This window comes from Salvelinus namaycush, chromosome 17 (assembly GCF_016432855.1).
Source record: "Salvelinus namaycush isolate Seneca chromosome 17, SaNama_1.0, whole genome shotgun sequence".
NCBI classification, from domain to species: Eukaryota; Metazoa; Chordata; class Actinopteri; order Salmoniformes; family Salmonidae; genus Salvelinus; species Salvelinus namaycush.
The window spans coordinates 27,012,950-27,037,151 of NC_052323.1; the positions used below are offsets into that span (position 1 = coordinate 27,012,950).

The window sequence follows — 24,202 nt, forward strand, 5'->3', positions numbered from 1 at the left end:
ACACACAGAGACAGACAGACAGACAGACAGACAACACCCGCTGGCTGGGGTGTATCATGTTTTATTGATGATCTCAGCTCTCTCATTAAACCACAACAGCAGTAGCAACACGTCTCAGTGAAAACACTGATATCTACTCACACACAGGGAGACAGGGGGGGAACACCTGGTAACCCACTGTGTTGTGTGAAGTGCTGAAAGACTGATATATAAAAGGTGAAAGAGAGTACAAAGGAAACAGCACGCAGCCCCAGATAACAGAATGAGGGTCTGGGTTCTTTTAAAGGCCCACTCTGTGATTATTTAAAGGCGTTCTTGATCATTTAAATCAATGATGTACACCAATTGATTTATAGCAAGAAAACAAGTGGGGGAGCTGCTGTTTTGTTTAGTTGTTTTTTTGTTGAAAATTGCGGACTGGGCCTTTAACGCGAGCAGAACGGAGCGGAGAAGAGCAAAGGATTCATGGTGAGAGGCTGATGTTTGTCACAGAAGTGATTAGTGCTGGTCTCTCCTCCAGCCTGACAGATTAAACAGGATTCAGAATGCAGAGAGTGACTAAGTGCACATCCACAAGTCACTAGAGACCTCCCTGTCCTGTCCTGCACTCCCCAGCAAAAAGACCAATGAGATCTGTTCAAATATGGATGGCTGTGGCATATGTCAACTAAACATCCAGCGTACTGTACACATCACCAAGTCGATTATACTACCAACACAATCTAACCTAAACACACAGACAAAACCAAGATACATTCAAACTATTGTTAAAGAAAAAAAACTCTGGAGAAAAACAATCATCAGCTTATAAATGAGGGTCTCTGTCAAACTATAACTGAAGGCAGATATAACTGAAGGCAGATATAACTGAAGGCAGATATAGCTGAAGGCAGATATAACTGAAGGCAGATATAGCTGAAGGCAGATATAACTGAAGGCAGATATAACTGAAGGCAGATATAGCTGAAGGCAGATATAACTGAAGGCAGATATAGCTGAAGGCAGATATAACTGAAGGCAGATATAACTGAAGGCAGATATAGCTGAAGGCAGATATAACTGAAAGTAGATATAGCTGAAGGCAGATATAGCTGAAGGCAGATATAGCTGAAGGCAGATATAACTGAAGGCAGATATAACTGAAGGCAGATATAACTGAAGGCAGATATAGCTGAAGGCAGATATAACTGAAGGTAGATATAGCTGAAGGCAGATATAACTGAAGGCAGATATAGCTGAAGGCAGATATAACTGAAGGCAGATATAGCTGAAGGCAGATATAGCTGAAGGCAGATATAACTGAAGGCAGATATAACTGAAGGTAGATATAACTGAAGGTAGATATAGCTGAAGGTAGATATAGCTGAAGGTAGATATAGCTGAAGGCAGATATAACTGAAGGTAGATATAGCTGAAGGCAGATATAACTGAAGGCAGATATAGCTGAAGGCAGATATAACTGAAGGCAGATATAGCTGAAGGCAGATATAACTGAAGGCAGATATAACTGAAGGCAGATATAACTGAAGGCAGATATAGCTGAAGGCAGATATAACTGAAGGTAGATATAGCTGAAGGTAGATATAACTGAAGGCAGCTGAAGGTAGATATAACTGAAGGCAGATATAACTGAAGGCAGATATAACTGAAGGCAGCTATAGCTGAAGGCAGATATAGCTGAAGGCAGATATAGCTGAAGGTAGGTATAGCAGAAGGCAGATATAACTGAAGGTAGATATAGCTGAAGGCAGATATAACTGAAGGTAGATATAGCTGAAGGTAGATATACTATAACTGAAGGTAGGTATAGCAGAAGGCAGATATAACTGAAGGTAGATATAACTGAAGGCAGACATAACTGAAGGTAGATATAGCTGAAGGTAGATATAACTGAAGGTAGATATAACTTAAGGCAGATATAACTGAAGGTAGATATAGCTGAAGGCAGATATAACTGAAGGTAGATATAGCTGAAGGCAGATATAACTGAAGGCAGATATAACTGAAGGCAGATATAACTGAAGGCAGATATAACTGAAGGCAGATATAGCTGAAGGCAGATATAACTGAAGGTAGATATAACTGAAGGTAGATATAGATGAAGGTAGATATACTATAACTGAAGGTAGGTATAGCAGAAGGCAGATATAACTGAAGGTAGATATAGCTGAAGGCAGATATAACTGAAGGTAGATATAACTGAAGGCAGATATAACTGAAGGCAGATATAGCTGAAGGCAGATATAGCTGAAGGCAGATATAACTGAAGGCAGATATAACTGAAGGTAGATATAGCTGAAGGTAGATATAACTGAAGGTAGATATAACTGAAGGCAGATATAGCTGAAGGCAGATATAACTGAAGGTAGATATAACTGAAGGTAGATATAGATGAAGGTAGATATACTATAACTGAAGGTAGGTATAGCAGAAGGCAGATATAACTGAAGGTAGATATAGCTGAAGGCAGATATAACTGAAGGTAGATATAACTGAAGGCAGATATAACTGAAGGCAGATATAGCTGAAGGCAGATATAGCTGAAGGCAGATATAACAAGGCAGATATAACTGAAGGTAGATATAACTGAAGGTAGATATAGCTGAAGGCAGATATAGCTGAAGGCAGATATAACTGAAGGTAGATATAACTGAAGGCAGATATAACTGAAGGCAGATATAGCTGAAGGCAGATATAGCTGAAGGCAGATATAACTGAAGGCAGATATAGCTGAAGGCAGATATAACTGAAGGCAGATATAACTGAAGGCAGATATAACTGAAGGTAGATACAACTGAAGGCAGATATAACTGAAGGCAGATATAACAAGGCAGATATAACAAGGCAGATATAACTGAAGGCAGATATAGCTGAAGGCAGATATACATTTACATTTTTACATTTAAGTCATTTAGCAGACGCTCTTATCCAGAGCGACTTACAAATTGGAAAGTTCATACATATTCAACCATATTCATCCTGGTCCCCCCGTGGGGAATGAACCCACAACCCTGGCGTTGCAAGCGCCATGCTCTACCAACTGAGCCACACGGGACCATATACTATAACTGAAGGCAGATATAGCTGAAGGCAGATATAACTGAAGGTAGATATAACTGAAGGCAGATATAACTGAAGGCAGATATAACAAGGCAGATATAACAAGGCAGATATAACTGAAGGCAGATATAGCTGAAGGCAGATATACTATAACTGAAGGCAGATATAGCTGAAGGCAGATATAACTGAAGGCAGATATAACTGAAGGCAGATATAACTGAATGCAGATATACTATAACTGAAGGTAGGTATAGCAGAAGGCAGCTATAACTGAAGGCAGATATAGCTGAAGGCAGATATACTATAACTGAAGGTAGGTATAGCAGAAGGCAGATATAACTGAAGGCAGATATAGCTGAAGGCAGATATAGCTGAAGGCAGATATACTATAACTGAAGGCAGATATAGCTGAAGGCAGATATAACTGAAGGCAGATATAACTGAAGGCAGATATAGCTGAAGGCAGATATAGCTGAAGGCAGATATACTATAACTGAAGGCAGATACAGCTGAAGGCAGATATAACTGAAGGCAGATATAACTGAAGGCAGATATAACAAGGCAGATATAGCTGAAGGCAGCTATACTATAACTGAAGGCAGATATAACTGAAGGCAGATATAACTGAAGGCAGATATAACTGAAGGCAGGTATAGCAGAAGGCAGATATAACTGAAGGCAGGTATAGCAGAAGGCAGATATAACTGAAGGCAGATATAGCAGAAGGCAGATATAGCAGAAGGCAGATATAACTGAAGGCAGATATAACTGAAGGCAGATATAGCAGAAGGCAGATATAACTGAAGGCAGATATACTATAACTGAAGGCAGGTATAGCAGAAGGCAGATATAACTGAAGGCAGATATAGCTGAAGGCAGATATAACTGAAGGCAGATATAACTGAAGGCAGCTGAAGGCAGATATAACTGAAGGCAGATATAACTGAAAGCAGATATAACTGAGGGCAGATATAACTGAAGGCAGATATAACTGAAGGCAGGTATAGCAGAAGGCAGATATAACTGAAGGCAGGTATAGCAGAAGGCAGATATAACTGAAGGCAGATATAGCAGAAGGCAGATATAGCAGAAGGCAGATATAACTGAAGGCAGATATAACTGAAGGCAGATATAGCAGAAGGCAGATATAACTGAAGGCAGATATACTATAACTGAAGGCAGGTATAGCAGAAGGCAGATATAACTGAAGGCAGATATAGCTGAAGGCAGATATAACTGAAGGCAGATATAACTGAAGGCAGCTGAAGGCAGATATAACTGAAGGCAGATATAACTGAAAGCAGATATAACTGAGGGCAGATATAACTGAAGGCAGATATAACTGAAGGCAGATATAACTGAAGGCAGATATAACTGAAAGCAGCATTGCTATGCCACCACCATAGAACCCACCGGCAGATTCACTGTCCTCGTTTTGATCATATCATCTTGGAGAGAGATAACTGTATGCAATGCAGCAACAACAGAAAAATCCAGGTCACACCAGAACTGTATAGCGCCCCATGCAGCCAGTCAGTCCTCTGTTGTTGTGATGCATTATTAGTGAGCTGTGTTTCACCCTCCTTTCTCCCTGCATGAAGTGTTACAGAACAGAGACAAAGCACTCTCCTATCTCCTCCTAGCAGGGAGGCTTCTGGGAAGAAACAGAAACACACACACACACACACACACACACACACACACACACACACACACACACACACACACACACACACACACACACACACACACACACACACACACACACACACACACACACACACACACACACACACACACACACACACACACACACCCTATTTTCATTAGCGTAGTGCATTAGCATTACCCCACAGAAGGTATACTATGGTTCTCTTCAGAATAACCAAGCGTTTCACACAAACATCACACCAGAGAATAGCTAGCAACTAGCATCCATAAGTCAATTAATTTTTTACATTGATAATGAGCTTTTAACAGTTTGTTTTAACACGTTCTCTTCATGGCCAAGTCGGTCGCATAGCTAAATCATTCATTATGAATACAAGAGGAACAGATTGTTGCTAAGCCGTATCTGTATGTAGGCAGAGGAGGAGGACACAAGTTGGGAGACAGTGGAGAAGTGGAGGTTGGGAGACAGGGGAGAAGTGGAGGTTGGGAGACAGGGGAGAAGTGGAGGTTGGGAGACAGGGGAGAAGTGGAGGTTGGGAGACAGGGGAGAAGTGGAGGTTGGGAGACAGGGGAGAAGTGGAGGTTGGGAGACAGGGGAGATGTGGAGGTTGGGAGACAGGGGAGATGTGGAGGTTGGGAGACAGGGGAGAAGTGGAGGTTGGGAGACAGGGGAGATGTGGAGGTTGGGAGACAGGGGAGATGTGGAGGTTGGGAGACAGGGGAGAAGTGGAGGTTGGGAGACAGGGGAGATGTGGAGGTTGGGAGACAGGGGAGATGTGGAGGTTGGGAGACAGGGGAGATGTGGAGGTTGGGAGACAGGGGAGAAGTGGAGGGAAGACAAACACTTTTTATGGACAGTTTTCTCTCTATAATTTAATCTGATGGTCTGAAGGAGCAGGAGGGATTATGTCTGAATTTGCAGACGTGTTGCTGTGCGTTTTGTTGCCAACCTTACTTTGCTAGCTGACAACTTTACGTTTTTTTTTTCTTTTTAATTACCATTTATATTTTTAGTTTTTCCATCACAACTTTTTTCCCTCATTCAACTTTTTCACTCCGGATGCTTTATCTGGACATGGTTCGTCAGCACTTTCAACAGCCGAAGCTAAGTAGTAACATTAACATGATGTCTTCTAATTGCAGTCGCTGTACTCATATTATACAGGAGAACGAACGCCTTACGGCGAGGATAGCTGTGCTGCAAGCCCAGCTTCAGACGCAATCGTTAGGCAAGGGTAATTTCAGTGTAGGAAAGGATGAAACAGCGTCTGTGCCACCAGTAAGTACAGATAGTAACGTTAGTATAAATCCCTCCGCACAGTCCCCGCAGCCGGACAACTTTCTCATGGCTTCTGGAGGGAAATGCTGTAGGAATGCTCAACTGGTGTCGCTCATTCAGCCGACAGAAACTTTCAACCGGTTTTCCCCATTAAGTAGCGAGTCGGAGTCTGAGGCCGAGTCTTCTCTTGTCTCTACTCCTCCCGTTACGGGGTCTGAGACGCCGAAGGCTCCCACCATTAGCTCTGACAAATTGAAAACCCTAGTCATTGGCGACTCCATTACCCGCAGTATTAGACTTAAAACGAATCACCCAGCGATCATACACTGTTTACCAGGGGGCAGGGCTACCGACGTTAAGGCTAATCTGAAGATGGTGCTGGCTAAAGCTAAAACTGGCGAGTGTAGAGAGTATAGAGATATTGTTATCCACGTCGGCACCAACGATGTTAGGATGAAACAGTCAGAGGTCACCAAGCACAACATAGCTTCAGCGTGTAAATCAGCTAGAAAGATGTGTCGGCATCGAGTAATTGTCTCTGGCCCCCTCCCAGTTAGGGGGAGTGACGAGCTCTACAGCAGAGTCTCACAACTCAATCGCTGGTTGAAAACTGTTTTCTGCCCCTCCCAAAAGATAGAATTTGTAGATAATTGGCCCTCTTTCTGGGACTCACCCACAAACAGGACCAAGCCTGACCTGCTCAGGAGTGACGGACTCCATCCTAGCTGGAGGGGTGCTCTCATCTTATCTACCAACATAGACAGGGCTCTAACTCCTCTAGCTCCACAATGAAATAGGGTGCAGGCCAGGCAGCAGGCTGTTAGCCAACCTGCCAGCTTAGTGGAGTCTGCCACTAGCATAGTCAGTGTAGTCAGCTCAGCCATCCCCATTGAGACTGTGTCTGTGCCTCGACCTAGGTTGGGCAAAACTAAACATGGCGGTGTTCGCCTTAGCAATCTCATTAGGATAAAGACCTCCTCCATTCCTGACATTATTGAAAGAGATCGTGATACCTCACATCTCAAAATAGGGTTACTTAATGTTAGATCCCTCACTTCAAAGGCAGTTATAGTCAATGAACTAATCACTGATCATAATCTTGATGTGATTGGCCTGACTGAAACATGGCTTAAGCCTGATGAATTTACTGTGTTAAATGAGGCCTCACCTCCTGGTTACACTAGTGACCATATCCCCCGTGCATCCCGCAAAGACGGAGGTGTTGCTAACATTTACGATAGCAAATTTCAATAAAAAAAAAAAAAAAGACGTTTTCGTCTTTTGAGCTTCTAGTCATGAAATCTATGCAGCCTACTCAATCACTTTTTTATAGCTACTGTTTACAGGCCTCCTGGGCCATATACAGCGTTCCTCTCTGAGTTCCCTGAATTCCTATCGGACCTTGTAGTCATAGCAGATCATATTCTAATTTTTGGTGATTTTAATATTCATATGGAGAAGTCCACAGACCCACTCCAAAAGGCTTTCGGAGCCATCATCGACTCAGTGGGTTTTGTCCAACATGTCTCTGGACCTACTCACTGCCACAGTCATTCTCTGGACCTAGTTTTGTCCCATGGAATAAATGTTGTAGATCTTAATGTTTTTCCTCATAATCCTGGACTATCAGACCACCATTTTATTACGTTTGCAATCGCAACAAATAATCTGCTCAGACCCCAACCAAGGAGCATCAAAAGTCGTGCTATAAATTCTTAGACAACACAAAAATTCCTTGATGCCCTTCCAGACTCCTTCTGCCTACCCAAGGACGTCAGAGGACAAAAATCAGTTAACCACCTAACTGAGGAACTCAATTTAACCTTGCACAATACCCTAGATGCAGTTGCACCCCTAAAAACGAAAAACATTTGTCATAAGAAACTAGCTCCCTGGTATACAGAAAATACCCGAGCTCTGAAGCAAGCTTCCAGAAAATTGGAACGGAAATGGCGCCACACCAAACTGGAAGTCTTCCGACTAGCTTGGAAAGACAGTACCGTGCAGTATCGAAGAGCCCTCACTGCTGCTCGATCATCCTACTTTTCCAACTTAATTGAGGAAAATAAGAACAATCCAAAATTTATTTTTGATACTGTTGCAAAGCTAACTAAAAAGCAGCATTCCCCAAGAGAGGATGGCTTTCACTTCAGCAGTAATAAATTCCCGAACTTCTTTGAGGAAAAGATCATGATCATTAGAAAGCAAATTACGGACACCTCTTTAAATCTGCGTATTCCTCCAGGGCTTAGCTGTACTGGATCTGCACAGCTCTGCCAGGGCCTGGGATGTTGAGTGTTAAGTGTTTTAGTACTATATCTCTTGACACAATGATGAAAATAATCATGGCCTCTAAACCTTCAAGCTGCATACTGGATCCTATTCCAACTAAACTACTTAAACAGCTGCTTCATGTGCTTGGCCCTCCTATGTTGAACATAATAAACGGCTCTCTATCCACCGGATGTGTACCAAACTCACTAAAAGTGGCAGTAATAAAGCCTCTCTTGAAAAAGCCAAACCTTGACCCGGAAAATATAAAAAACTATCGGCCTATATCGAATCTTCCATTCCTCTCAAAAATGTTAGAAAAAGCTGTTGCGCAGCAACTCACTGCCTTCCTGAAGACAAACAATGTATACGAAATGCTTCAGTCTGGTTTTAGACCCCATTATAGCACTGAGACTGCACTTGTGAAGGTGGTAAATGACCTTTTAATGGCGTCAGACCGAGGCTCTGCATCTGTCCTCGTGCTACTAGACCTTAGTGCTGCCTTTGATACCATCGATCACCACATTCTTTTGGAGAGACTGGAAACCCAAATTGGTCTACACGGACAAGTTCTGGCCTGGTTTAGATCTTATCTGTCGGAAAGATATCAGTTTGTCTCTGTGAATGGTTTGTCCTCTGACAAATCAACTGTACATTTCGGTGTTCCTCAAGGTTCCGTTTTAGGACCACTATTGCTTTCACTATATATTTTACCTCTTGGGGATGTTATTCGAAAACATAATGTTAACTTTCACTGCTATGCGGATGACACACAGCTGTACATTTCAATGAAACATGGTGAAGCCCCAAAATTGCCCTCGCTAGAAGCCTGTGTTTCAGACATAAGGAAGTGGATGGCTGAAAACTTTCTACTTTTAAACTCGGACAAAACAGAGATGCTTGTTCTAGGTCCCAAGAAACAAAGAGATCTTCTGTTAAATCTGACAATTAATCTTGATGGTTGTAAAGTCGTCTCAAATAAAACTGTGAAGGACCTCAGCGTTACTCTTGACCCTGATCTCTCTTTTGACGAACATATCAAGACAGTTTCAAGGACAGCTTTTTTCCATCTACGTAACATTGCAAAAATCAGAAATTTTCTGTCCAAAAATGATGCAGAAAAATTAATCCATGCATTTGTTACTTCTAGGTTAGACTACTGCAATGCTCTACTTTCCGGCTACCCGGATAAAGCACTAAATAAACTTCAGTTAGTGCTAAATACGGCTGCTAGAATCCTGATTAGAACCAAGAAATTTGATCATATTACTCCAGTGCTAGCTTCCCTACACTGGCTTCCTGTTAAGGCAAGGGCTGATTTCAAGGTTTTACTGTTAACCTATAAAGCGTTACATGGGCTTGCTCCTACCTATCTTTCCGAGTTGGTCCTGCCATACATACCTACACGTACGCTACGGTCACAAGACGCAGGCCTCCTAATTGTCCCTAGAATTTCTAAGCAAACAGCTGGAGGCAGGGCTTTCTCCTATAGATCTCCATTTTTATGGAACGGTCTGCCTACCCATGTGAGAGACGCAGGCTCGGTCTCAACCTTTAAGTCTTTACTGAAGACTTATCTCTTCAGTAGGTCATATGATTGAGTGTAGTCTGGCCCAGGAGTGTGAAGGTGAACGGAAAGGCTCTGGAGCAACGAACCGCCCTTGCTGTCTCTGCCTGGCCGGTTCCCCTCTCTCCACTGGGATTCTCTGCCTCTAACCCTATTACAGGGGCTGAGTCACTGGCTTACTGGTGCTCTTTCATGCCGTCCCTAGGAGGGGTGCGTCACTTGAGTGGGTTGAGTTACTGACGTGATCTTCCTGTCTGGGTTGGCGCCCCCCCTTGGTTTGTGCTGTGGTGGAGATCTTTGTGGGCTATACTCGGCCTTGTCTCAGGATTGTAAGTTGGTGGTTGAAGATATCCCTCTAGTGGTGCGGGGGCTGTGCTTTGGCAAAGTGGGTGAGGTTATATCCTTCCTGTTTGGCCCTGTCCGGGGGTATCATCGGATGGGGCCACAGTGTCTCCTGACCCCTCCTGTCTCAGCCTCCAGTATTTATGCTGCAGTAGTTTATGTGTCGGGGGGCTAGGGTCAGTTGGTTATATCTGGAGTACTTCTCCTGTCTTATCCAGTGTCCTGTGTGAATTTAAGTATGCTCTCTCTAATTCTCTCCTTCTCTCTTTCTTTCTCTCTCTCGGAGAACCTGAGCCCTAGGACCATACGTCAGCACTACCGGGCATGATGACTCCTTGCTGTCCCCAGTCCACCTGGCCTTGCTGCTGTTCCAGTTTCAACTGTTCTGCCTGCGGTTATGGAACCCCTACCTGTCCCAGACCTGCTGCTTACAACTCTTAATGATCGGCTATGAAAAGCCAACTGACATTTATTCCTGATTATTATTTGACCATGCTTGTCATTTATGAACATTTTGAAAATCTTGGCTCTCTCTAATTCTCTCCTTCTCTCTTTCTTTCTCTCTCTCGGAGGACCTGAGCCCTAGGACCATACGTCAGGACTACCGGGCATGATGACTCCTTGCTGTCCCCAGTCCACCTGGCCTTGCTGCTATTCCAGTTTCAACTGTTCTGCCTGCGGTTATGGAACCCCTACCTGTCCCAGACCTGCTGTTTTCAACTCTTAATGATCGGCTATGAAAAACCAACTGACATTTATTCCTGATTATTATTTGACCATGCTTGTCACTTATGAACATTTTGAACATCTTGGCCATGTTCTGTTATAATCTCCACCCGGCACAGCCAGAAGAGGACTGGCCACCCCTCATAGCCTGGTTCCGCTCTAGGTTTCTTCCTAGGTTTTGGCCTTTCTAGGGAGTTTTTCCTAGCCACCGTGCTTCTACACCTGCATTGCTTGCTGTTTGGGGTTTTAGGCTGGGTTTCTGTACAGCACTTCGAGATATTAGCTGATGTACGAAGGGCTATATAAAATAAACTTGATTTGATTTGATTTGAATGATTCCTGTGGTTCTCCATAACACAGAGATCTATAGCTCTGTATATCTGACCCTGTCACCCTCTGACTAGTGATCTATATCTCTGTATATCTGACCCCTGTCACCCTCTGACTAGTGATCTATATCTCTGTATATCTGACCCTGTCACCCTCTGACTAGTGATCTATATCTCCGTATAGCTGACCCTGTCACCCTCTGACTAGTGATCTATATCTCTGTATATCTGACCCCTGTCACCCTCTGACGAGTGATCTATATCTCTGTATAGCTGACCCTGTCACCCTCTCCTTAAATCGCTAACCCTTCGAATGAAAGACTTCACCGGGAACAGACTGGGAGAGAATATAACTGAAATGAAAGGTTGTTGTTGGGAACAGGCCGGGAGATAAATAACTCCTCAGCAAACAGTTGAGGTTACTTCAGGTGAGGACTGATAACCTGCAGCCACTTGCAGTGCTGTACAAAACTCCAAGACCTTGATCTACTCCAAAGCTGGAGTGCTGAAATAACAATCTTCTTCATAACAAGGTGAGGTGAAGTCTCTCATTGTGACAGTTCTTACTAATAGCTGTTTCTAAGGTAACAGTAACTCCTTTTTTTGAGTTATAATGGCTGTCACCTTTAAAAGGTTATTTTGATTTCATTTATTAGGATCTAGCTGCCAATGGCGACAGCTATTCTTACTGGGGGTCTGACTCATAACGAAAAATACATTACAGACAAAATAGTTTAAAAAAAATGTAAATAAGTTTAAAAACATTACTATGTAGTGTGTGTGTATCTATCAGTTCCACATGCATGTCAATACATACACACAACCAGAAGGTCACTGTGAACAGAGGCGTTGTACCGTGAGGTGTTACCTTCATTTGTGTTTTGAAACCAGGTTTTGCTGTTCACTTGCGCTTTATAAGATGGAAGGGAGTTCCGCGGCACTCATGGCTCTGTGTAATACTGTACATTCTGGATCCGGGGGACTGTACAGAGAAGATCTCATGACTATGAAATAACATTGTCTTATGATAAGCTGCAGCGCAGCGGCCATTTTGTCAGACTCGGGGTCAAGTAGTTGTCCTAGAACTTACTCCTCTTCCAGGTGTGATGACGATAGTCATTTTTGAAAGGTTACTGTATGAAAGCACGGAGAAGATCTCACGACAATGTTTGAATGTCATTTTTTTGGTTTTGAGGTAGAGCATCTGGGTATTGTAAAAGTCAAGGTCCAAAGAAAAGGCATCGTTTCAGTGTGTGGTTCTCAATAGTTCTGAGATTACTGAATGGCACCCCTATTACCTATGGGCCCTGGTCAAAAGTAGTGCACTATATAGGGATTAGGGTGCCATTTGGGTCCCAGCCTCAGACTCAGGAGGTAAATATTGGACAGCATCACTACTCTAGAAGCCTGAGATAGTAAATATTGGACAGCATCACTACTCTAGAAGACTAAGATGGTAAATATTGGACAGCATCACTACTCTAGAAGACTAAGATGGTAAATATTGGACAGCATCACTACTCTAGAAGACTATGATGGTAAATATTGGACAGCATCACTACTCTAGCAGCCTGAGATGGTAAATATTGGACAGCATCACTACTCTAGCAGCCTGAGATGGTAAATATTGGACAGCATCACTACTCTAGAAGACTAAGATGGTAAATATTGACAGCATCACTACTCTAGAAGACTACGTTGGTAAATATTGGACAGCATCACTACTCTAGCAGCCTGAGATGGTAAATATTGGACAGCATCACTACTCTAGAAGCCTGAGATAGTAAATATTGGACAGCATCACATCTCTAGAAGACTAAGATGGTAAATATTGGACAGCATCACTACTCTAGAAGACTATGATGGTAAATATTGGACAGCATCACTACTCTAGCAGCCTGAGATGGTAAATATTGGACAGCATCACTACTCTAGAAGACTAAGATGGTAAATATTGACAGCATCACTACTCTAGAAGACTAAGTTGGTAAATATTGGACAGCATCACTACTCTAGCAGCCTGAGATGGTAAATATTGGACAGCATCACTACTCTAGAAGCCTGAGATAGTAAATATTGGACAGCATCACATCTCTAGAAGACTAAGATGGTAAATATTGGACAGCATCACTACTCTAGAAGACTAAGATGGTAAATATTGGACAGCATCACTACTCTAGCAGCCTGAGATGGTAAATATTGGACAGCATCACTACTCTAGCAGCCTGAGATGGTAAATATTGGACACCATCACTACTCTAGAAGACTAAGATGGTAAATATTGGACAGCATCACTACTCTAGCAGCCTGAGATGGTAAATATTGGACAGCATCACTACTCTAGAAGCCTGAGATGGTAAATATTGGACAGCATCACTCCTCTAGAAGCCTGAGATGGTAAATATTGGACAGCATCACTCCTCTAGAAGCCTGAGATGGTAAATATTGGACAGCATCACTACTCTAGAAGCCTGAGATGGTAAATATTGGACAGCATCACTACTCTAGAAGCCTGAGATGGTAAATATTGGACAGCATCACTACTCTAAAAGCCTGAGATGGTAAATATTGGACAGCATCACTACTCTAGCAGCCTGAGATGGTAAATATTGGACAGCATCACTACTCTAGAAGCCTGAGATGGTAAATATTGGACAGCATCACTACTCTAGCAGCCTGAGATGGTAAATATTGGACAGCATCACTACTCTAGCAGCCTGAGATGGTAAATATTGGACAGCATCACTACTCTAGAAGCCTGAGATGGTAAATATTGGACAGCATCACTACTCTAAAAGCCTGAGATGGTAAATATTGGACAGCATCACTCCTCTAGAAGCCTGAGATGGTAAATATTGGACAGCATCACTACTCTAAAAGCCTGAGATGGTAAATATTGGACAGCATCACTACTCTAGCAGCCTGAGATGGTAAATATTGGACAGCATCACTCCCCTAGAAGCCTGAGATGGTAAATATTGGACAGCATCACTACTCTAGAAGACTAAGATGGTAAATATTGGACAGCATCACTACTCTAGCAGCCTGAGATGGTAAATATTGGACAGCATCACTACTCTAGAAGCCTGAGATGGTAAATATTGGACAGCATCACTCCTCTAGAAGCCTGAGATGGTAAATATTGGACAGCATCACTCCTCTAGAAGCCTGAGATGGTAAATATTGGACAGCATCACTACTCTAGAAGCCTGAGATGGTAAATATTGGACAGCATCACTACTCTAGAAGCCTGAGATGGTAAATACTGGACAGCATCACTACTCTAAAAGCCTGAGATGGTAAATATTGGACAGCATCACTACTCCAGCAGCCTGAGATGGTAAATATTGGACAGCATCACTACTCTAGAAGCCTGAGATGGTAAATATTGGACAGCATCACTACTCTAGAAGCCTGAGATGGTAAATATTGGACAGCATCACCACTCTAGCAGCCTGAGATGGTAAATATTGGACAGCATCACTACTCTAGAAGCCTGAGATGGTAAATATTGGACAGCATCACTACTCTAGAAGCCTGAGATGGTAAATATTGGACAGCATCACTACTCTAGAAGCCTGAAATGGTAAATATTGGACAGCATCACTACTCTAGAAGCCTGAGATGGTAAATATTGGACAGCATCACTACTCTAGAAGCCTGAGATGGTAAATAGTGGACAGCATCACTACTCTAAAAGCCTGAGATGGTAAATATTGGACAGCATCACTACTATAGCAGCCTGAGATGGTAAATATTGGACAGCATCACTACTCTAGAAGCCTGAGATGGTAAATATTGGACAGCATCACTACTCTAGAAGCCTGAGATGGTAAATATTGGACAGCATCACTCCTCTAGAAGCCTGAGATGGTAAATATTGGACAGCATCACTACTCTAGCAGCCTGAGATGGTAAATATTGGACAGCATCACTACTCTAGAAGCCTGAAATGGTAAATATTGGACAGCATCACTACTCTAGAAGCCTGAGATGGTAAATATTGGACAGCATCACTACTCTAGAAGCCTGAGATGGTAAATATTGGACAGCATCACTACTCTAGAAGCCTGAGATTGTAAATATTGGACAGCATCACTCCTCTAGAAGCCTGAGATGGTAAATATTGGACAGCATCACTACCCTAGAAGCCTGAAATGGTAAATATTGGACAGCATCACTACTCTAGAAGCCTGAGATGGTAAATATTGGACAGCATCACTACTCTAGAAGCCTGAGATGGTAAATATTGGACAGCATCACTCCTCTAGAAGCCTGAGATGGTAAATATTGGACAGCATCACTACTCTAGCAGCCTGAGATGGTAAATATTGGACAGCATCACTACTCTAGAAGCCTGAGATTGTAAATATTGGACAGCATCACTACTCTAGAAGCCTGAGATGGTAAATATTGGACAGCATCACTACTCTAGAAGCCTGAGATGGTAAATATTGGACAGCATCACTACTCTAGAAGCCTGAGATGGTAAATATTGGACAGCATCACTCCTCTAGAAGCCTGAGATAGTAAATATTGGACAGCATCACTACTCTAGAAGCCTGAGATGGTAAATATTGGACAGCATCACTCCTCTAGAAGCCTGAGATGGTAAATATTGGACAGCATCACTCCTCTAGAAGCCGGAGATGGTAAATATTGGACAGCATCACTCCTCTAGAAGCCTGAAATGGTAAATATTGGACAGCATCACTACTCTAGAAGCCTGAGATGGTAAATATTGGACAGCATCACTACTCTAGCAGCCTGAGATGGTAAATATTGGACAGCATCACTACTCTAGAAGCCGGAGATGGTAAATATTGGACAGCATCACTCCTCTAGAAGCCTGAGATGGTAAATATTGGACAGCATCACTCCTCTAGAAGCCTGAAATGTCATTAACAAACCAATATCCCTCGATTGATTATACAGCTCAGTTCCCTCAGCTCTGGGGACGGACGGACTGACAGACGTGCACAGACAGACATACACTTCCACCCTGAACCATGGCTGGCTCTATCCTTGATGCTTAGCCTGACACTGTCCCTCCTCATTGGTTGAAGCTGTGCAGAGATAGAGATTTGTAAATTGAGTTTCTGTCCAATGTTAAAATGGAGGGTTGTTCTCTCATGGACACCATTTTACTTAGTCATCAGTATTTACTCGCTCCTGTCTCTCTGACTCTGACTGTTGATTACAGATTTACCACCACAGTACACACTTAACAGAGACATCAGCAGATACACCAAAGTTCAATACTGTTTCCCAGTTGGAGGATTCCCCACAAGGCATTGCATTCAGATGCCTACCAGCAGTATCTGTGATGTGAAATTTTGCAATTGGGGGAATGTAGGCACTGTAGGAGGGAATAAGCAAGGCGTATTAAATCATGTGATGTCAACCTGATATAACAGTGGAATCTGACTGGAATGAGATCAAGGATTTCATTGTTTTGGTTCCGGAGCCATCTGGAAACCCTGGGAATTTTTGTAGTTGCAGACTCACCTTCACCTGTTGACAGATCTGACTGACTGACTCACCTTCACCTGTTGACAGATCTGACTGACTGACTCACCTTCACCTGTTGACAGATCTGATTGACTGACTCACTTTCACCTGTTCACAGATATGACTGAGACTGTCTCACCTCTACCTGTTGACAGATTTTACTGACTGACTCACCTCTGCCTGTTGACAGATTTTACTGACTGAATCACCTCTGCCTGTTGACAGATTTTACTGACTGAATCACCTCTGCCTGTTGACAGATTTTACTGACTGACTCACCTCTGCCTGTTGACAGATCTGACTGAGATAATCACCTAGGGTTGTGAAGGTCATGCCATTTTGTCAGACAGTTATTGTCATGCAAATGCATGCCGGTTGACCATGACTTAACATAAACACGTTTAGCATCTCCAAGCCTCCACGCATAAAAGCTGCCTTTGGAACATCAACATTTAAAAAAAAGCAATAATACATCTAATTAATATTCACCATCACAATAAATGCATTATTTATTTTAGGCAGGTCTAAAGAAACATTATGATAGGAAGAAAATTAATTTCAGAAGAACAGAATATGAGTTGGTCTACTGTATGTTATCTGGCTGTGCTCTGTGCCATCGGCTGTAGACTTGTTAATTTAGCAGACAATATATGCTTATAATTCCTGTGACATTATTTTATAAAGATATGATTTTATATTAAGAAGAATATAATTAAGCAATAAGGCCCGAGGGGGTGTGGTATTTGGCCACGGCTAAGGGCTGTTCTTAGGCAGGACGCACACCCATCAGACTCTATTTAATCTTTTCTTTGCTAATTATGTACAATTAGTTTAGATTTAAAGTATAATGGACCATTATCAAATAGGCAGGAACAGGGGCAGGGGAAAAATGACATGTCTCCCGTATGCACTCGAATGGAGGCGTGTTCGTTTTTCAATCATGTCGGACAAGCTACCGTAAACATATTAGCTGCTGGGATCCTCCTCTATTCAGTGGCAACCATCAAAAACTCTGCTTTCACACAAGATTTCATATAGAAATGTCTGGGTTTATTTCACTCCAAGCATCAACCACTGTTTCAGGAGCATTCAGATATTACACCCGAACGCTGTATGCCACGGGCTCTCCAACCCTGTTCCTGCAGCTAACTCTGTATGCCATGGGCTCTCCAACCCTGTTCCTGCAGCTAACTCTGTATGCCACGGGCTCTCCAACCCTGTTCCTGCAGCTAACTCTGTATGCCATGGGCTCTCCAACCCTGTTCCTGCAGCTAACTCTGTATGCCATGGGCTCTCCAACCCTGTTCCTGCAGCTAACTCTGTATGCCACGGGCTCGCCAACCCTGTTCCTGCAGCTAACTCTGTATGCCATGGGCTCTCCAACCCTGTTCCTGAAGCTAACTCTGTATGCCATGGGCTCTCCAACCCTGTTCCTGAAGCTAACTCTGTATGCCACGGGCTCTCCAACCCTGTTCCTGCAGCTAACTCTGTATGCCACGGGCTCTCCAACCCTGTTCCTGCAGCTAACTCTGTATGCCACGGGCTCTCCAACCCTGTTCCTGAAGCTAACTCTGTATGCCACGGTCTCTCCAACCCTGTTCCTGCAGCTAACTTCATGTGGGAAACCTAATGAAATCTGTTTCGGGAACATCGATAGTAACATGTTATCACAACTAAACATATCTTATGAAACTGTTGAGAGACCCTCTCTCTGCACGCTCGAGACAGGGCTGAAGGAGAGAGAGAGAGAGGAGGAGATGGAAACGCAAGGTGGTGAGATATTCTGTAGCTAAAAGGTAATGTGTCAGCCTATTATTAATTATGAAAATATAAACAATTCCCTGTTACTAGGCTATTCAAAGTAAAATACAAATTCACTATAATTGCAGGCTAACTCTGTAAGCACACTGCACAATCAGTGAACCAACAGCATGGTCTCGGGCTCTACCTTCTCTCCCTGACTAGAACGTGTAGAGAGTAGTAGAAGGCAACCAGTCCATCCAGTATGCATAATAATACAGTCCACACTCAAAGGCCATTACTAGAATTTGTTTACTTTTGAAATATAGGCTAGACCAATTATGTCCCAAAGACATCTTAAATCTATGTTGGTTCTAATGTTTTTCAGCTGTGCGTAATAGGCAATAGACTATTGTATCGTATAACAACCCAATCATTATTTATTTAATTTTTTAATTGGGGGGGTTTGAGATCACAGATAGGCCTATTCATAAGCTCTTATACGCTCGGGTGTTCTACATGCAACATCTTCAATTAATTAATTATCATCTCAGAAAGCGCTGGCAATATCCTTGTGTTTGGCTTTCAAACAACATCCAAGGACCGTGTTTTCCACTCAGTTTCAACCTGTTGTTGAACTTCTTTCTTCACATTGAAAAGCAGGATACTGTTTTGATGATAAGTGTTTTGATGTGATTTTCGATGGCATTTGCATTGACGTCAGAGTGGTTAGAGGGACAACAGAGCCCTGAGTACCAGACCATTAGCTAGCGAGTTGGGTAATACCAAAGCATGTCCAGAATGCATAAGAGGAGATAACCGTGACTCAACGGTCACATGGAATTTGACTGCGGTCATGACTCATGACTGCTGGTGTAGTGGTAATACGGTCACAACAACAGCCCTAGACTCACCTCAACCTGTTGACAGATCTGGATGAGTTTGGCCATCTGGTTCTCCAGCTCACTGTTTCTCTTCACCAGGTTGGTGAGGTTGTTCTCCAGGGTTTGCTGTTTGGGACAGGCAGAGGAACAGGCCAGTGAGATATAAAAGAAGGGAACCAGGAAGAAATACCCAAATGCACCTTTAATTTGGCTTTGCTCGAAAGGGGGAAAACAGACTAACAGGAACGTTGGCCATGTGCAGTGTATGACCATCCTATTGTCTCTGACCACTGAACATCGGCCGTCATTTCTCTACATTTCCATCTGAACTACAGATTACAGTTCCTCAATAAACCATCTGAACTACAGATTACAGTTCCCAATAAACCATCTGAACTACAGGTTAGAGTTCCCCAATAAACCATCTGAACTACAGATTACAGTTCCCAATAAACCATCTGAACTACAGATTACAGTTCCCAATAAACCATCTGAACTACAGGTTAGAGTTCCCCAATAAACCATCTGAACTACAGATTACAGTTCCTCAATAAACCATCTGAACTACAGGTTACAGTTCCTCAATAAACCATCTGAACTACAGATTACAGTTCCTCAATAAACCATCTGAACTACAGGTTACAGTTCCCCAATAAACCATCTGAACTACAGGTTACAGTTCCCCAATAAACCATCTGAACTACAGATTACAGTTCCTCAATAAACCATCTGAACTACAGGTTACAGTTCCCAATAAACCATCTGAACTACAGGTTACAGTTCCTCAATAAACCATCTGAACTACAGGTTACAGTTCCTCAATAAACCATCTGAACTACAGGTTACAGTTCCTCAATAAACCATCTGAACTACAGGTTACAGTTCCTCAATAAACCATCTGAACTACAGGTTAGAGTTCCTCAATAAACCATCTGAACTACAGGTTAGAGTTCCCAATAAACCATCTGAACTACAGGTTACAGTTCCCCAATAAACCATCTGAACTACAGGTTACAGTTCCCCAATAAACCATCTGAACTACAGGTTAGAGTTCCCAATAAACCATCTGAACTACAGGTTACAGTTCCCCAATAAACCATCTGAACTACAGGTTACAGTTCCCCAATAAACCATCTGAACTACAGGTTACAGTTCCTCAATAAACCATCTGAACTACAGGTTAGAGTTCCCCAATAAACCATCTGAACTACAGATTACAGTTCCTCAATAAACCATCTGAACTACAGGTTACAGTTCCTCAATAAACCATCTGAAATACAGGTTAGAGTTCCCCAATAAACCATCTGAACTACAGGTTAGGGTTCCCAAATAAAGCATTGTATTTATACTGTAAGATACCAGCAGCCGTCCAAACCAAAGCCAATATTCAGTTCTGAGAGATAACAGATAACACAAGATAACCTTGAACGATAGAGAGAGAGAGCATCAGAATAGTTCTGTAGAAATATTCAGAATACTATCTAGCTACATTTACAACATTCAATAGTGCTGAGTGAGGTTGAGATCCCAGACAGTTAGTGGGTTAGTCAGAGGGTTGAGATCCCACACAGTTAGTGGGTTAGTCAGAGGGTTGAGATCCCAGACAGTTAGTGGGTTAGTCAGAGGGTTGAGATCCCTGACAGTTAGTGGGTTAGTCAGAGGGTTGAGATCCCTGACAGTTAGTGGGTTAGTCAGAGGGGTTAGATCCCAGACAGTTAGTGGGTTAGTCAGAGGGTTGAGATCCCAGACAGTTAGTGAGTTAGTCAGAGGGTTGAGATCCCAGACAGTTAGTGAGTTAGTCAGAGGGTTTTGATCCCAGACAGTTAGTGAGTTAGTCAGAGGGTTGAGATCCCAGACAGTTAGTGAGTTAGTCAGAGGGGTTAGATCCCAGACAGTTAGTGGGTTAGTCAGAGGGTTGAGATCCCAGACAGTTAGTGAGTTAGTCAGAGGGGTTAGATCCCAGACAGTTAGTGGGTTAGTCAGAGGGTTGAGATCCCAGACAGTTAGTGGGTTAGTCAGAGGGGTTAGATCCCAGACAGTTAGTGGGTTAGTCAGAGGGTTGAGATCCCAGACAGTTAGTGAGTTAGTCAGAGGGGTTAGATCCCAGACAGTTAGTGGGTTAGTCAGAGGGTTGAGATCCCAGACAGTTAGTGGGTTAGTCAGAGGGGTTAGATCCCAGACAGTTAGTGGGTTAGTCAGAGGGTTGAGATCCCTGACAGTTAGTGGGTTAGTCAGAGGGTTGAGATCCCAGGCAGTTAGTGGGTTAGTCAGAGGGTTGAGATCCCAGACAGTGGGTTAGTCAGAGGATTGAGATCCCACACAGTTAGTGGGTTAGTCAGAGGGTTGAGATCCCAGACAGTTAGTGGGTTAGTCAGAGGGGTTAGATCCCAGACAGTTAGTGGGTTAGTCAGAGGGTTGAGATCCCAGACAGTTAGTGGGTTAGTCAGAGGGTTGAGATCCCAGACAGTTAGTGGGTTAGTCAGAGGGTTGAGATCCCAGACAGTTAGTGGGTTAGTCAGAGGGGTTAGATCCCAGACAGTTAGTGGGTTAGTCAGAGGGTTGAGATCCCAGGCAGTTAGTGGGTTAGTCAGAGGGTTGAGATCCCAGGCAGTTAGTGGGTTAGTCAGAGGGTTGAGATCCCAGACAGTTAGTGGGTTAGTCAGAGGGGTTAGATCCCAGACAGTTAGTGGGTTAGTCAGAGGGTTGAGATCCCAGACAGTTAGTGGGTTAGTCAGAGGATTGAGATCCCAGACAGTTAGTGGGTTAGTCAGAGGGTTGAGATCCCTGACAGTTAGTGGGTTAGTCAGAGGGTTGAGATCCCAGGCAGTTAGTGGGTTAGTCAGAGGGTTGAGATCCCAGACAGTTAGTGGGTTAGTCAGAGGGGTTAGATCCCAGACAGTTAGTGGGTTAGTCAGAGGGTAAGATCCCAGACAGTTAGTGAGTTAGTCAGAGGGGTTAGATCCCAGACAGTTAGTGGGTTAGTCAGAGGGTTGAGATCCCAGACAGTTAGTGGGTTAGTCAGAAGGTTGAGATCCCATACAGTTAGTGGGTTAATCAGAGGGTTGAGATCCCTGACAGTTAGTGGGTTAGTCAGAGGGGTTAGATCCCAGACAGTTAGTGGGTTAGTCAGAGGGTTGAGATCCCAGACAGTTAGTGGGTTAATCAGAGGGTTGAGTTCCCTGACAGTTAGTGGGTTAGTCAGAGGGGTTAGATCCCAGACAGTTAGTGGGTTAGTCAGAGGGTTGAGATCCCAGACAGTTATGGGGTTAGTCAGAGGGGTTAGATCCCAGACAGTTAGTGGGTTAGTCAGAGGGTTGAGATCCCAGACAGTTAGTGGGTTAATCAGAGGGGTTAGATCCCAGACAGTTAGTGGGTTAGTCAGAGGGTTGAGATCCCTGACAGTTAGTGAGTTAGTCAGAGGGTTGAGATCCCAGACAGTTAGTGGGTTAGTCAGAGGGTTGAGATCCCTGACAGTTAGTGGGTTAGTCAGAGGGTTGAGATCCCAGACAGTTAGTGGGTTAATCAGAGGGTTGAGATCCCTGACAGTTAGTGGGTTAGTCAGAGGGGTTAGATCCCAGACAGTTAGTGGGTTAGTCAGAGGGTTGAGATCCCTGACAGTTAGTGGGTTAATCAGAGGGTTGAGATCCCTGACAGTTAGTGGGTTAGTCAGAGGGGTTAGATCCCAGACAGTTAGTGGGTTAGTCAGAGGGTTGAGATCCCTGACAGTTAGTGGGTTAGTCAGAGGGTTGAGATCCCAGGCAGTTAGTGGGTTAGTCAGAGGGTTGAGATCCCAGACAGTGGGTTAGTCAGAGGATTGAGATCCCACACAGTTAGTGGGTTAGTCAGAGGGTTGAGATCCCAGACAGTTAGTGGGTTAGTCAGAGGGGTTAGATCCCAGACAGTTAGTGGGTTAGTCAGAGGGTTGAGATCCCAGACAGTTAGTGGGTTAGTCAGAGGGTTGAGATCCCAGACAGTTAGTGGGTTAGTCAGAGGGTTGAGATCCCAGACAGTTAGTGGGTTAGTCAGAGGGGTTAGATCCCAGACAGTTAGTGGGTTAGTCAGAGGGTTGAGATCCCAGGCAGTTAGTGGGTTAGTCAGAGGGTTGAGATCCCAGGCAGTTAGTGGGTTAGTCAGAGGGTTGAGATCCCAGACAGTTAGTGGGTTAGTCAGAGGGGTTAGATCCCAGACAGTTAGTGGGTTAGTCAGAGGGTTGAGATCCCAGACAGTTAGTGGGTTAGTCAGAGGATTGAGATCCCAGACAGTTAGTGGGTTAGTCAGAGGGTTGAGATCCCTGACAGTTAGTGGGTTAGTCAGAGGGTTGAGATCCCAGGCAGTTAGTGGGTTAGTCAGAGGGTTGAGATCCCAGACAGTTAGTGGGTTAGTCAGAGGGGTTAGATCCCAGACAGTTAGTGGGTTAGTCAGAGGGTAAGATCCCAGACAGTTAGTGAGTTAGTCAGAGGGGTTAGATCCCAGACAGTTAGTGGGTTAGTCAGAGGGTTGAGATCCCAGACAGTTAGTGGGTTAGTCAGAAGGTTGAGATCCCATACAGTTAGTGGGTTAATCAGAGGGTTGAGATCCCTGACAGTTAGTGGGTTAGTCAGAGGGGTTAGATCCCAGACAGTTAGTGGGTTAGTCAGAGGGTTGAGATCCCAGACAGTTAGTGGGTTAATCAGAGGGTTGAGTTCCCTGACAGTTAGTGGGTTAGTCAGAGGGGTTAGATCCCAGACAGTTAGTGGGTTAGTCAGAGGGTTGAGATCCCAGACAGTTATGGGGTTAGTCAGAGGGGTTAGATCCCAGACAGTTAGTGGGTTAGTCAGAGGGT

At 43.6% G+C, this 24,202-nt stretch overlaps 1 protein-coding gene across 1 annotated transcript in view; it reads right to left on the reverse strand.

The window, feature by feature from the left end:
- LOC120062165 (probable E3 ubiquitin-protein ligase MID2) overlaps positions 1-24,202 on the reverse strand; it is a 96,487-nt gene that overhangs the window by 69,523 nt on the left and 2,762 nt on the right. The window contains exon 2 of the mRNA XM_039011971.1: positions 19,411-19,506. Within this exon, the coding sequence (XP_038867899.1) occupies positions 19,411-19,446 (36 nt within the window). The 5' untranslated portion in view covers positions 19,447-19,506. The remainder of the gene's footprint in view (positions 1-19,410; positions 19,507-24,202) is intronic.